Source organism: Prionailurus viverrinus, chromosome A1, assembly GCF_022837055.1.
Source record: "Prionailurus viverrinus isolate Anna chromosome A1, UM_Priviv_1.0, whole genome shotgun sequence".
Taxonomy (NCBI): domain Eukaryota; kingdom Metazoa; phylum Chordata; class Mammalia; order Carnivora; family Felidae; genus Prionailurus; species Prionailurus viverrinus.
The window spans coordinates 52,962,851-52,976,887 of NC_062561.1; the positions used below are offsets into that span (position 1 = coordinate 52,962,851).

The 14,037-nt window shown below is 36.0% G+C and overlaps 1 protein-coding gene across 1 annotated transcript in view; it reads right to left on the reverse strand.

Moving 5' to 3' along the window:
* Positions 1-14,037, reverse strand: part of OBI1 (ORC ubiquitin ligase 1) — a 41,798-nt gene that overhangs the window by 16,076 nt on the left and 11,685 nt on the right. Inside the window, exons 2-5 of the mRNA XM_047871640.1 lie at positions 13,291-13,426; positions 12,118-12,209; positions 9,329-9,577; positions 5,905-5,993 (exon numbers count right to left, since the gene is read on the reverse strand). Of these exons, the coding sequence (XP_047727596.1) occupies positions 5,905-5,993; positions 9,329-9,577; positions 12,118-12,209; positions 13,291-13,426 (566 nt within the window). The remainder of the gene's footprint in view (positions 1-5,904; positions 5,994-9,328; positions 9,578-12,117; positions 12,210-13,290; positions 13,427-14,037) is intronic.

The following is a 14,037-nucleotide window of genomic DNA, read 5'->3' on the forward strand; positions in this document are numbered from 1 at the left end:
CTTGGGTGAAGGTACAAAATAGACAGATGGGAATACGAATGTACAGCTAAGGAAAAAAGTTGAGGCCAAACAAAGATTAGATTTTATTTTATAATCTCTGACATGCAGGCAGATGATTATTAAAGCCATGGGTGTAAATGAGATGACTCAAGGAACACAAATACAGCAAAATGGGAAGAAAGCCCAGGTCATCATCTGTGAAATCTATTCTTTCCTCTTCAGAGCATTTTTTTTCTTATACTAATAACAGGAAATACTGCTCACTATCCAGAGAGTGTCTGGAGCCTTTATCTTCCCTCAGGAGGAGCAGGGGCATGGGGGAAGATTGGTCCATAATGACAAGCCTTGGGGTTGCTATGCAGTAAAAGAGCTACATGCAGGGAAACTTTATCAAATCCATAGATCTCACTAAAGACACAATGACAAGAACACATAACATTCCTGAATACGTATTTATAGAAAGGAAAGCCATTAATCCAATTATAACCAAGTTTTATATTAATGACCTATGGAGTTTTAAAGTAAGTTAGGAGCTGAGGGCAAGAACTGGTGCTCCACTAAAGCCTCATACTAGTGGGCACAACCTCTGCCTAGTTTGCCTAGAGGGGGGGAAAAAAAAAGGCACAACTGAACAGAGAGATCTCAGAGAGAGGGCATGAAACTTTCAAATGCTTTACAAGTCAATTTTTCATATCTCTTCAAGCTAAAAAAAAAAACAAAACCAAAAAACACTAAGGAACTCCTAACTCTATCAAGGACAACTCTCCATTTCTGGGCACGGTTTAGGGACAGTAACTGAAGCCAAGGAATTTAGGAACATGAGAAATGTAACACTAAGGTTTTCCCTTCAGCTTCTTCTCATTCTTGTTATTTCTTACCACGTAGAGGTGTGACACTCTTGGTGTTCCCCACTAATTAGGAGACTAAGAACAGGCCTTTCTGTTTAAAGCAGAGAGTGATGGATATAGTGGAGTCATGCTAACCAGCTATTTAAGTGGGGGTGATGACAGTCGCAATGACAAGATGTGCAAATTACATACCTCTACACCTTCTGCTCTGGTAAGTTTGAGAACGAAGCCACCATGCTTCTTGAGCGTAATTGCAGCCACTACTGGAGACAAGGGACTGGAGCTAAAGGGACTACTTAATATTCCTAACAGCTCAAGCTGTTTCCTCTAGCTCAGAATGCCTTCCTCCTCACAGAACTCTCCATCCTTCAAAGCTAGGCTCAAGTCCTGTCTCTCTGATAAAGACTCACCCACTGCTGTCTCATATTTTTTGAACTCATATTGCTGTCTTTGCTATTTGGTTTAGTATGTTCAGTCTTTATTCATTTCACGTATTTTTGTTTCTTGCCTTTATTAGATTATGAGCTTCCTAGAGGCAGGGACCAGGTTTCATTGGTTTTATTTACTTATTTTTTTTATTGTAACAATGTTCAGGCATTCACAGAAGTAGACAGAATAATATAACCAATCCCCACATACTCATCACTTACATTCAACAGTTATCAAGATTTTGCCTCACTCCCCTTATTTGTACGTCCCTTTTTTCTGCTATTAAAATATTCTATAGTCCGTATTTTAGTGTGCTTTTCTTCCTTTTTTTTTTTTTAATTTAAGAAAGCTCCATGCCCAGCATGGAGCCCAACACGGGGCTTGAAGTCACGACCCCTAAGTTCAAGACCTGAGCTGAGACCAAGTGTAGGCTGCTTAACCGACTGAGCCACCAAGGCACTCCTAGTATGCTTTTCTAAAAGAAAATACGGACATTTTCTTAAGTAACCACAATACCTAAACAAAATTAACAGCAACCCCTTGGTATTACTGAATATCTAGTTCATACTCAAATTTACCCAACTGCCTCAAAAATGTCTTGTTATTAATCAATATCCAAACAAGATCCATATACCGCATCTAATTGTTATGTGAGGCAGACCTCCCCTTCCTATTTTGCCAATGATTTTTTTTAAGTTTATTTGTTTTTGAGAGAGAAAGAGAGAACATGTGAGTGGGGGAGGGGCACTGAGACAGGGGGACAGAAGATCTGAAGCAGACTCCATGCTGAGAGCAGAGAGACCGACACAGGGCTAGAACTCATAAACTATGACACCATGACCTAAGCCGAAGTAGGACGCTTAACCAACTGAGTCCCCCAAGCACCACCCCCATATTGCCAATGATTTAATGAAGAAACCTAACCGTTTTTCCTCCTGAATGTACCACATTCTGGATTCATCGTTTCCTCATAGTCTTAAGAGTTATGTTTTTCATCTACTGACTCAACAAATATGTATTAGGAGCAGAATATGAGTAAGAACTCTATAAAATGTAGTGGCTACAATAGCGAACACATCTACAGTCCTGCCTCAAACAAAAGAAAGCCATGAAACAAATAGTTATACAAAATATTAATTATTAGCAATTATGATATGTGCTACAAAGGGAAAGTACGAAGTCTTAAGAGAAATTATGACAAGGGAGCCTAACCTAATTTAGGGGTCAGGAAAAGTATTTATTTTGTGTAGTTAAAGCACCTTGTACAGTGTTAAGTACATAAACGCTCAGTACTTGTGGGTTGGCTGGGAGAGCAAGTTTTCTTCAGATTATCAGCCTTGTAAACTAAAGGGACACATCACACCACCTCTGGAGTTCTGAACATCAAATCTGATTCTCTTAGAAGTCCATGTTAAAGAAAGCTGAAAGGGAAAATAAAAGTTTTCCCCAGGTGAATTCTCCAAACTATTTCAGAAGATAAGAAAAATTTAGGAAGTGGCCATATAAAGTCAAAGAAAAAGATCACATTTTTCTGGACCATCAGTTTAGACATTAGGGCAATGAATTTTTGACAAGTAACAGCATGGGTATTATTGAAACCTGGAAGATCACGCTTAGTAGAATATCTACCATACTGCTCAAAAAGGCTTGAAGGTTAAAGAAAAGAAAAATATCCAGGTACACTTTAAGAGTGGATACATTGGATGGTAACAGACAGAACAGAAAAACAGTAACACAGGAGATAAACGATAATCCAGATTTTCATTTTAGAAGGCTATATAGCACTTTAAAGTATTATAAAATGCATCACTTTTATATGGCACTATCTACTTGAGACCAATGTAAATGTTTAAGTCCCCCTTGTTCACACCAGATGTCAGTCTAATTTGGGGGCAATAACATGATTTGAGTGTCTTAAAAAGAAATACTTTCTGCCATGGATTGAACTGTATTCTCTACCCACAGTCAAATAAATTCATATACTGAAGCCCTAACCCTCAATGTGGTGATATATAGGGATAGAGTCTTTAGGAGGAAATTAAGGTTAAATGAGATCATAAGGATGAGGCCTTAGTCTGACAAGGTATCAGACTAAGGATACCTTATTAGACTTGGTGTCCTTACAAGAAGAGGAAGAGAGACCAAAACTCTCTTTCTTTCAGATATGTGAAGACATAGAAAGTGGTTGTCTGCAAGTTAAGAAGAGAGTTCTTGCCAGAAATTAAAACTGGGGTTGATTAAAACCCCTTGATCTGGGGTTTCTAGCCTCCAAAACTGTGAGAAAATATTCAATGTTTAAGCCACCTCATCTATAGTATTTTGATATGACCACCCAAGCTGACAAATTCACTTTCCTAAATTCTTTCCTCTCTAGGGTCTAAATTTTAAAGCTCTCTCTTCTGCATGATTTGTGGAATATGTCTGTGCAACTTGAAGGATACACCAGAAACTAAAGCTATGTGTTTAAAAAGCATACCTTGACACCTAACCAAGTAGACCAAAGAAAAATAATTGGTCAAAGCACTTCTAGTAAAGGGAACAAAATGGAACAGATGGCTTTATTTGTTTGCACTTACTTTTAAACTCTTGAAATTTCATATTTTTTCAATACAAATAGGAGCTCTCCTCAGGTGAACCAGATCTGGGTATTTTCAGCTGTGGTCAGCTTCTCTCTGAATCCCACTAGGGTTTGGTGATGCAGAGTAAACAAGGCTATAAATCAAGTGCAATGCATTTAATACCTCAATGCATTGCAAATTGATCTAGAATAGGGGTCAGTTCAAATTGTTTTTTAAGTGAAACTGTTCCCTTCCCCTGAAGGGAAAGAGTGGAAGTTAGAGCAAATCCTGAAGTTATATGGGATTTAGAAGTGTGGTTGCTTGTTAGCATAGACAGAGGCCAGGTTTCGTCAGGCGAGATTCTTCCGTGGTTTATCAGGCTGGAGCCATGGATATTTAAAAACACATCCTGGTGGCTGGCATTAAATCTGAAATCTGGTGGGCAACTTTTCAAGAAATAAAAGCTACAAACAAAACAGCTTTAGTTCCATTCAGCATGCTGTGGGAAATACAGCTAATGGACCAGCATTACTATGACTGGCAAGGCGAGGTGCCAGCAAATGAGAGGAGCAGAGTTTCAAACCACCACATAACAGCAACATTTCCTAAGCTTATTTCACTAATTTGTCAAAGCAGAACATTATCTGAAGTGAAAGAAAAATGAGGTTGGAATGCACAGGGGAAGGAACTATTTAAAAGTAAAAGCTATGCTTCTTTCTCTATCAGTTAGTTATTTCTGCTTTGAGTAATCATCGTTTACTTCCACCATTTTCTGATACCACACTTGGTTTGACTAAAGGCAATGTTTTCTCCTTTTCATATGATAAGCAGACAGCAACTTCTAGTAGGATAAATTTCCACTGCCGGCTTATGTCTGCCTTGCCTTTTCCACTGGGAAGAAATGAAGTCTAGTGGTTAAAACAGAAAAGTGTGGAGTTCTGATATGCCACTCCTCAGGGAGGGATGGAGGGCCATACTCCCTGCTTACTGTGGTTTTTTTTTTCCCCTGAAGAAGAAAAACTTCAAGTACTACCTTTCATCCTTTCTCCATCTTTAATTCTCAACTCTCAATTGTATCTTATAATTTTAAACAAACTGTTAAGCAGGTCACTATTTGTACTCTCTTACTCGGAATAGAATGAATACTATCCCATCATAAAGAAAGAATAAATTTACTTAACTTTACAATTAAAATTAGTCTAGGGGCCCCTGGGTGGCGCAGTCGGTTAAGCTTCCGACTTCAGCCAGGTCACGATCTCGCGGTCCGTGAGTTCGAGCCCCGCGTCGGGCTCTGGGCTGATGGCTCAGAGCCTGGAGCCTGTTTCCGATTCTGTGTCTCCCTCTCTCTCTGCCCCTCCCCCGTTCATGCTCTGTCTCTCTCTGTCCCCCCCAAAAAAAATAAATAAACGTTGAAAAAAAAATTAGTCTAAAATTCAACAAATGACGCCTTAAATTCTATTTCAGGTAGGCTTTTCACTATAATGGTTAACGTAATAGTGTAATGGTTCTCAGTGTAATGTAATAGAGGATGTACTCCAGGGTTGGACTACCTGGGTTCAAATCCTATTTCCACCACTTACTAGCTATAGCTGTGCAGATTTAGATAAATTAATTTCATCTCTCTAAGCCTCTGTTTCCTCATCTGTAAATGGAGAACACTAATAGGATATCGCAGGTTGTTGTACCTGGCAAACCGAAAGCATTATACACATGTTAACTACTATTAAGATTGCTTTAGAGAACACCTAAAGGGCATTATGTTAATCCCCCTATTCTCTGTTAGTACTATTAAAGTTATATGTAAAACCAAGTGAAAGTTCTCCAGTCTTAGGTCACATAAAACAATCTTCTTGCTGATCAGGTAAGAATGAAATCCCTTCTCCAAAATTCGCCCTAACTGATACAAAGATTTCACCAATAACATAAGCATACACTTGACTTTTAGAGGCAAGACATTCTATTCAAACCTACAGGTTTCGTTGAAAAGAGTCAAATGAAAAGCACATACAATCATAGCACCTAAAATACTGACACAATCTGAAACACTGCTCTATAAGCAAAATACTTACTTCTGGGGTGATCTGTTATCAACTTCAGCCTTCAGTCGTAAATTCTCCCTCACCAGGCCACCATTTTCCAATTTCAATTTTTTATTTGCCTTTAAAAAAAGAGTTGAAAATAATTAAGCATGAGCTAAGACAACTGCTTTGTAAAAATTATGTCATGAGCCATCTGTATTTTTTAGAGTGATATCAGAAAACTGAATACTAGAACATGGCCTTCAGAAACTTAAAATCACCACTGGGAATGACTTGTGAATCTGTGAACACAACCAAGCATTTTTAATCCATATTCCCCAAGCACTCTCCAATTCTCCTATCCAGGGAAATAAACAGAGCTATGTTAGTTAGCTTAGAGTCATTAAGGGACTATACTAACGGCAAATATGGGTTTTTTTTCCCCCTTTTTCACATAACTGAATACTCTAAGCATGGTAACACTATACCACATGCAATTATTTGCAAAACTAATGCTAAGAGTTAATTCTCATGAATTATGAGCTATGAGATTGATTTTTGGTTGCTCTTTAAAAATAGCTTTTTAGTGATAACAAATCTAATATAATTAAACCACTTGCTTTCTTTCTTCTAAAGGCTTTCCCGAATGCCCTGACTCACAACTTCTGGGACTCTCAAAATTGGGTCAATATTTTCTAATAAATTCTATGGCTTCTCTTGATTAAAAAAATCCCACTATTATTTTCTTTTTTTGAATTGTCTACTACCTAAAAATTGTCTGACAAAACATCAATTGCTAGAAAATTTAGAAGTTGAATATTGATTTTGGACAGGCGAAAAACTAGTGTGCCTCAATTTTAGAGTCTTTTTCAAAGCTATTTAAATTCCTCAGTTATAGCATTTTTTAATTCCAAAGAAGAATAACACTCCCTAGCCTAGAAACTAATCTCACTAACTTGGTAGGAGAAAAATCTTTGACCAGAACATTAACATTTAAAACATTTTAAGGTAAATGGATCATAAAAACTACTGTCAACAAAAAGGTTTAAACCAGATTTCAAAAATTTGACCCATGCTTTTGGATAATTTCTAGAACTTCTGACTATATTTACTTGTCCATCCACACACAAATGCCCCAAGAGGATGACGAGGTAAGAAAGGCAAAAAACATTCTTCTAGGTACAAAGCCTATCTCTTTTACTTAGGTTCACTGAGGTTCTCTCTGGACTCTGAGCAGCTCCTTCCCTTCACTGTCACAAACCAACCAGAACCGTGGAGGGTTAATTCTTTAAGTGACTGACAAACACTACTGCCCCCTCTGAATATATAAGGAAAGTCATTTACTTCCTCAAACACAGAGAATGAAGCTCTCAAGGATAGCACCATAAGAGGAGGCACCTAGTGAATGCTTTTTGATGATGATGACAAGCTTAAAACTGAAGCTCATTTGATTTCTTTCCCCCATTCCTTCATCTGTATCGCTACATTTCAAGGTCTTTCCCCAGTCTTGTGGCTAATATTCTCATTATGGGCTGGCTGGTTCTTCGACTATCAGAGGTATTTTCAAGTTCAGGAGGTTCAGGTGAGTGAAGATTACAAAGGGCAAAGTTCTGCCTATTTGTTGCACCAGAAGAGTAATGAGGACTTTGGCTATTTTACATTTGCAACACTGACTGGGTAATGATACTGGCTTCATAATAGTTTCAAAACTCACTTAGTCCTGGGAACATCAGAAAACAAGTCCATGTCACTCATTCTAAGTAGACTGAATCTTCTGTACTCCTATATTTGATTTATAGTATGTTATTATTTTGTGTTTCACATCCAAAATTTACTCCTATATTTGATTTATAGTATGTTTTTATTTTGTACTTCACATCCAAATTTTGCTTCCATGTGTTTTAATTCATTTGTGTCCCAGTTTATTGCCTCATACTCTCTAATACCACCACTAGGCATCCAAAATTAGCTTATTAAATATCCCAAATAATTCTGAGGTTTCAATGTAGCTTTGGGTATTGAATTTAACATGTGACCTTTAAAAGAACAAAGAAAAACTGTGTTTTATGGAACTCTTTTTTTCATATAGACTCCCTACACCACTCTTATGAGTAATGTTTTCATATAGATCTTCATCTTCAAAGAAGCATTTATTGAAATGAAAATTTAAATGAAACTTAATAACTATAAAGGAGACCATGGAGAACCTAATTATGGCTCAAGAAGATAAAGGGAAGTTAAAAGGGACATGGTAGATTGATAAATACTATTAACTCTCCAGCTGTCTTTCCTTTTCATATCCTCTTCTTACACAAACCAACAGGCTAATGTTGCCCTTCAATATCTAAAGAAACTACACACTTTCCCTAAATTTGTAACAAACTCAGTACCATTGTATCTGTAGTTTATTTTTTCTCTAAAAGCACTAAATTCCCTTCTTTCTCTCATTTTGGCCTTTGTTGAGCCCAAACAACATTTATTTTATACGTGGGTATGTGAAGATGGTTTAGTATTTACACTAAGTTGCAGACTTCAATGCTACTTAACTTCGCTGAGGATCTGAGGGTAGTAGGTGATGGTACTTTTTAAAAATATCATATGGAGCTCATTAATGATTTCAAGGAGGCAGGATTCAGTAATTCGGCACAGTAACAATATTTTAAGGGAATGCAGATAGGTTAAATGGGTGGTTGTAGACATGGATACCACAAAACCATCTCCATTCAGCCCAACAAAACTCCACTGTGGATATACTTGAAATCAAAGTCAAAGGCTGGTCCCTTTGGCCAACAAAACTCTACAGCACTCAATTATAACCTCTTGTACTAATGGCATGGATCTCATCTCCTTTCCTAGAGGTTTGCCTTTTTCACCTGTGCTTTATCTTGTTGGATGAACGGAAGAATAATTGAAGAAAAATGAACCCACATCATAAGCTTTAATACTCCTCTGCATGGAGTATTCTAAAGCAGCTACTCACAGCTTCCTTGGAATTAGTCATTAAGCCCAACTACTAACAATCTTGAAAATCAGAGGATGGTAGTACTAGAAAATATATAGTCCAAACTTTTCTTTTTATAGGTAGGGAAATGGATACATGTTTGCTTTTATGCATACAGTCCAGTCACTGACATAAGCTTAAGAAAAATTAAGCCAAACCACGAAGAGGGGAAATAGAAACACATCCTTTAAACTGATGTCACTTGTCTACAAGAAGATGCAAACTCATATAGAAGCACTACAGAGTCTCCAATTATAGTCACAAATGGAACCGCCTGATATTTCTTGGCAGCTAATGACATTTAAGGAGGAAAGAGTTTTCCTATTGCTTATAAATGCTCATCCAGAGATTTTTGTCCTTCTCCCACAATCTTCTAATGAGTCAAGATAATATGGCTATTTATACTTTTGAAGGTACTTATAATACAGAATTTTAAAAACAACTGTAATAGAATTTTTAAAAACCACAACTTACTTCCTTTAACTTATCCACGTCATCTTTCACTTTTTCATAGATTTCATTCGCCGTTCTAAGTTTTTTCTTCCACTCTGCTACAGTTTCTGGGTCAATTTTACTTGGATTGTCTGCAATTGGATGTTTGTCTTCAGTTTGGCTGCTTTGCATCAAGGTTAAAGGATCCAGAATAGTCTTGATTTGTGACTCCAAGCTGAGATTTTTACTCTTAAGGTCTTCTACCTCTTTCTGCAGACAATCTATTTCATCCTGATAAAGAAGTGCACATCCATTAGATAGACACAGATACTGAACACATATGTATGCTAAACGGAGATCAATGTGTTTTTAAATTTTATACTCAAAATTCTGTAGATATACAGATTAGTTACGCATCAGAATAGTTCTGTAGGCAGAAAGTCACGTACAGTTGAAATTCTCAAAATAAAACTGGCATTTCCACTGCTTTCATTTTAATTCAGTGATAGTTTCTGGTTAAAAAAATAAAAATGTCAAATCTTTGATTTTATTGAAGATATCCAGAAAACAAGACAAGTCACATGAATTCAACAAGGAACCCATTTCCTTCCACTTTCCATTTCAGAATAATTTGTGTCATTTTTAGTTTCACTTTTAACTTTTCTACATTCTGGTTCTTCCATTACCACTATGACTATTTCAAGTATTAGTTTTCCCCATCTGGAACTGCTTATTATCTTAAACCCAGTTACTAAACATTTGATCTAGAACTCTTTTTTGTGATACCATTTATTAATCTATAATAGATATTTCATCTTAAACTAAGACTGTTAGAAATTCTGTTGTTAGAAAATAAACTGGCAAGTAGCTCAATAAGCCAGAACTCTTAAAGGATTAATCTGATTAGGACCTAAGTATGATAAATATTAAGTATTTAAGAATACATTTTAGAATTAATATAGATAGTACTATTGCATTATAAGAAAATCACTTTATTTGTTGGAATATATTAATGAATAAACAAATAAGAATAGGAAAACATATATGAATCAACATTTATACAGTCATTTATTTATGCCTCACTTTATTTCAAAAGTTTTTGAGGCAACTGAAGCAGTTTCCATGCATATACTTCAAAATATTTTGTGTCAAGGGGCGCCTGGGTGGCTCAGTAGGTTAAGCATCCGACTTCGGCTCAGGTCATGATCTCATGGTTCACAGGTTTGAGCCCTGCATCGGGCTCTGTGCTGACAGCGCAGAGCCTAGAGCCTGCTTTGGATTCTGTGTCTCCCTCTCTCTCTCTGCCCCTCTCCTGCTCGTGCTCTGTCTCTCAAAAATAAATAGATGTTAAAAAAAAAATTTTTTTAAATAAACATTAAAAAAATAACAATAATTTAAAAAAATATTCTGTGCCAAAATAAGAGATTAATAATATCCCCTCCTTAGTCAACATAAAATAACAACTGGGCTTAATGGTTACTATTCAAAAACATACATATGCCATAAGCATGAAACTAATTTGGAAAATTTCCATTCCCATGTCAAATCACCTTCACAAGAAAGAAAACTACCGCATGATCCTACTTATATGTGGTATCTAAAAATGCTGAATACATACAAGCAGACAGTTAAACAGTGGTTATCTAGGGTAGGGAGGTAGGGCAGATGGGGAGGTGGAATAAACAAGATGGGTCAATATATACAAAGTTGTAGGACGAGTAAGTCTAGAGATCTAATGTACAGCATGAGAACTACAGTTAATACTGTAGGCTGAATATCAGAATATTGTAGTACTGAATACTAGAAATTTGCTAGCAGGGCATATTTCAGATGTTCACAGCACAAAAATAAAAAAGCATATGATGAGATGGCTATGTTTATTAACTTGACTAATGCAATCATTCACAATGGATATGTATATCAAAACATCATGTTGTGCCCCTTAAATACATGCAATTTTTATTTTAAAAAAATCACGGTTAACATGCAAAAAAAAAAAAAAAGAAAGAAAATAGCATATTTCACACCAAAATCTCTTTGCTGGTAGCTGACATAAGTATATTTACTTTACCAAAACTAATGAGCATAAATTATCAGTGAGTTAATAGACAAACCAAATGGAATGAAGGTTATAGTCACTGTTTACCAGAGCATTCATAATGCCTTGTGGGGGCTGGAAGACTGACTTTAAAAGTGAGTTTCCTTTGTTTCCCAACTTCTTGAGGGAGCAAATACTTATAAAATGATGTCTGTTGACAAATTTGAAATTAAAGAAAGGAAAAAAGAAATGCTTGTATTTGTTGCTGTCTTCTATTTGAAATAGAAAAGGAAAAAAGAAAAAAAGTTCATCAAATAAGGTATTTTTTTTTTGGTAGGCTCCCTACCCAACATGGGGCTTGAACTTACAACCCTGAGATCAAGAGTCGCATGCCTTACTGACTGAGGCAGTCAGGCGCCCCTCAAATAAGATATATTTAAATTGGCATCTAAAATAAGATTTCGGGCACCTGGGTGGCTCAGTTAGTTAAGTGTCTGACTTCAGCTCAGGTCATAATCTCACAGTTTGTGGGTTCTAGCTCCACGTTGGGCTCTGTGCTGACAGCTCGGAGCCTAGAGCCTGCTTCAGATTCTGTGTCTTCCTCTCTCTCTGCCCCTCCCCTGCTCGTGCTCTGTCTCTCTCTCTCTCTCTCTCTCAGAAATGAACATTAAAAAATAATAAGATAAAATAAGATTTCATTGGATGTTTACTCTAAGAAGTCCAGAGACTGAGATAGCTCAGTTTTACCTTGAATTCAATGCTGTCCTCATTTTAAATTGTAAGTATTATTTACCTCATATTCTTTGTGGAGTAACTCAAGTCTAGTTTTCCGAAGGTGCTTCCTGACTGTATGGCTTAGCATAGGTTCACTTTCACTTGTCCCTCCTACAGGACAAAAAAAAAAAAAAAAGTAACTTTCTTTGGATTTAAACAGTATGAAAACAAAGATAAACTTTTTTCTTATTGTTTTATATGGTTCTCCAGCTTAATTTCTTCATACTTGGGGCTGCCATTTAGGCCTTTTCTCTATCTTGATGTTGAGAAAAGATAAATATCAAATAATGCCACAAGAAATACCTTCAATAAAATATCATGTGTGTTTACTTACCTGTGTATCTTATTAAATTCAATGAAAGCAAAGGCTATATTTTGTTGTCACATTTGTACTACTGCAAAATTTGAATACAAGACAAATGTTAAATAATATAAAGCCAATGGTTATATTTATATTTAACCAATAATTATGTAATATATTATCCATATCACCAATTTAAATTTTATACAATTATCAAATGTTTACCTATATATATCATATATAATCATATAGGCTACAAATATTATTATAACCAATGTATTCAAACATACCTAGTTACTGGTAACACAAATAAAAAGATTAATGTGTCTTTTTACTGAATCTAATAACCCAGTTACAATGGATTATGAATAACAGCATTAACTGTATGCACGTAACTCAATACAAGTACACTCAAAATGAATTCTTCCTGAGAGCTCTTTACTTATGCTATGGTTATTTTCTTTGTACTTCTTAGTATCATGATAGCAAAGGCATTTTACAGATGTTGTTTTTCAGGACATTCTATCCAAATACAAGGATGCCTGAACTATTTTACTTGAGAGAATTTATGAAGTATCACTTATATAAGAATGAATAAAGGCAGGACAGGGACGTGAAGAGAAGCTGGGGAAATACATTCAAATTATTTTCATCAACAAAGTTCACAGCAGAAAAATACTCCTCTACCAGATTTTACCCAGGTACCCAAGAAACTAACCTTGGAACAATCTCTGATTCTTCTTCAGATTTCTTAGTTCCAAGTCCTACTAGTACTTCGATAATGGCAAAATGACATCAGTGAAAACTGTCTATTTTCGTCTTCCTCCAAATATACACTATTTAGAGATTGTTTCAAATCTGTTTCTATATGTTTATAAAATAGGCCCTTACCGATAATCTCTTTGCAAGGATTTTCAGGAGTGATGGGGACTCTGCAAGCTGGACACTGGCTATTATTCTTCAACCACAAATCGATACAAATTGAACAAAATACATGGTTGTTGATGCATATGACAGGCTGGCGTACCTTTGAAAACAGAAACATTACTTTTAGTACAGGGCAACAGTCATAACTAGAATCCCAACAGGTTTAGTTTAGAGCAAAAAAATTGCTTCTCTAGAATACAGCAGAGTAGGTGTTTTAAAAGGAAATTATCTAGGATTTATAAAAAACATTGGTTTATAATTTAAACAGCAAACAGTGCTGATGGAAATACGGACATACACTAAACACAAAAATCTCTGACTCCATTTAAACAAGCACAAATACTAATACTTTACATTTGTCGTCTTATATTTTACAAAGGGCTTTCACATGCACTTTCTCTGTTTTTGTTTTGTTTTAAATAATCCTGTGAAGTAAACACAGGAAACATACATCACAAATGGGGTAACCAAAGTGTAAAGCAATTAGGTGGCTCAGGATTAACTATGTGTTTTGACTGTGTGTAGTTGTTTTATAAAACAGAAAATAGAAGAGAGAAATTACTTCAGTTTTCTACCTGATACTAGTTTGTTTACATATTTATTGTCTATCTCTTCCATTAGAAAGAAAGCTGCATGAGAGCAAGAACTTCCTTCGTCTCATTCATGCCTAAATCCCTGATGCCCAGAAGGCAGCCTAATACACAGCAGGTA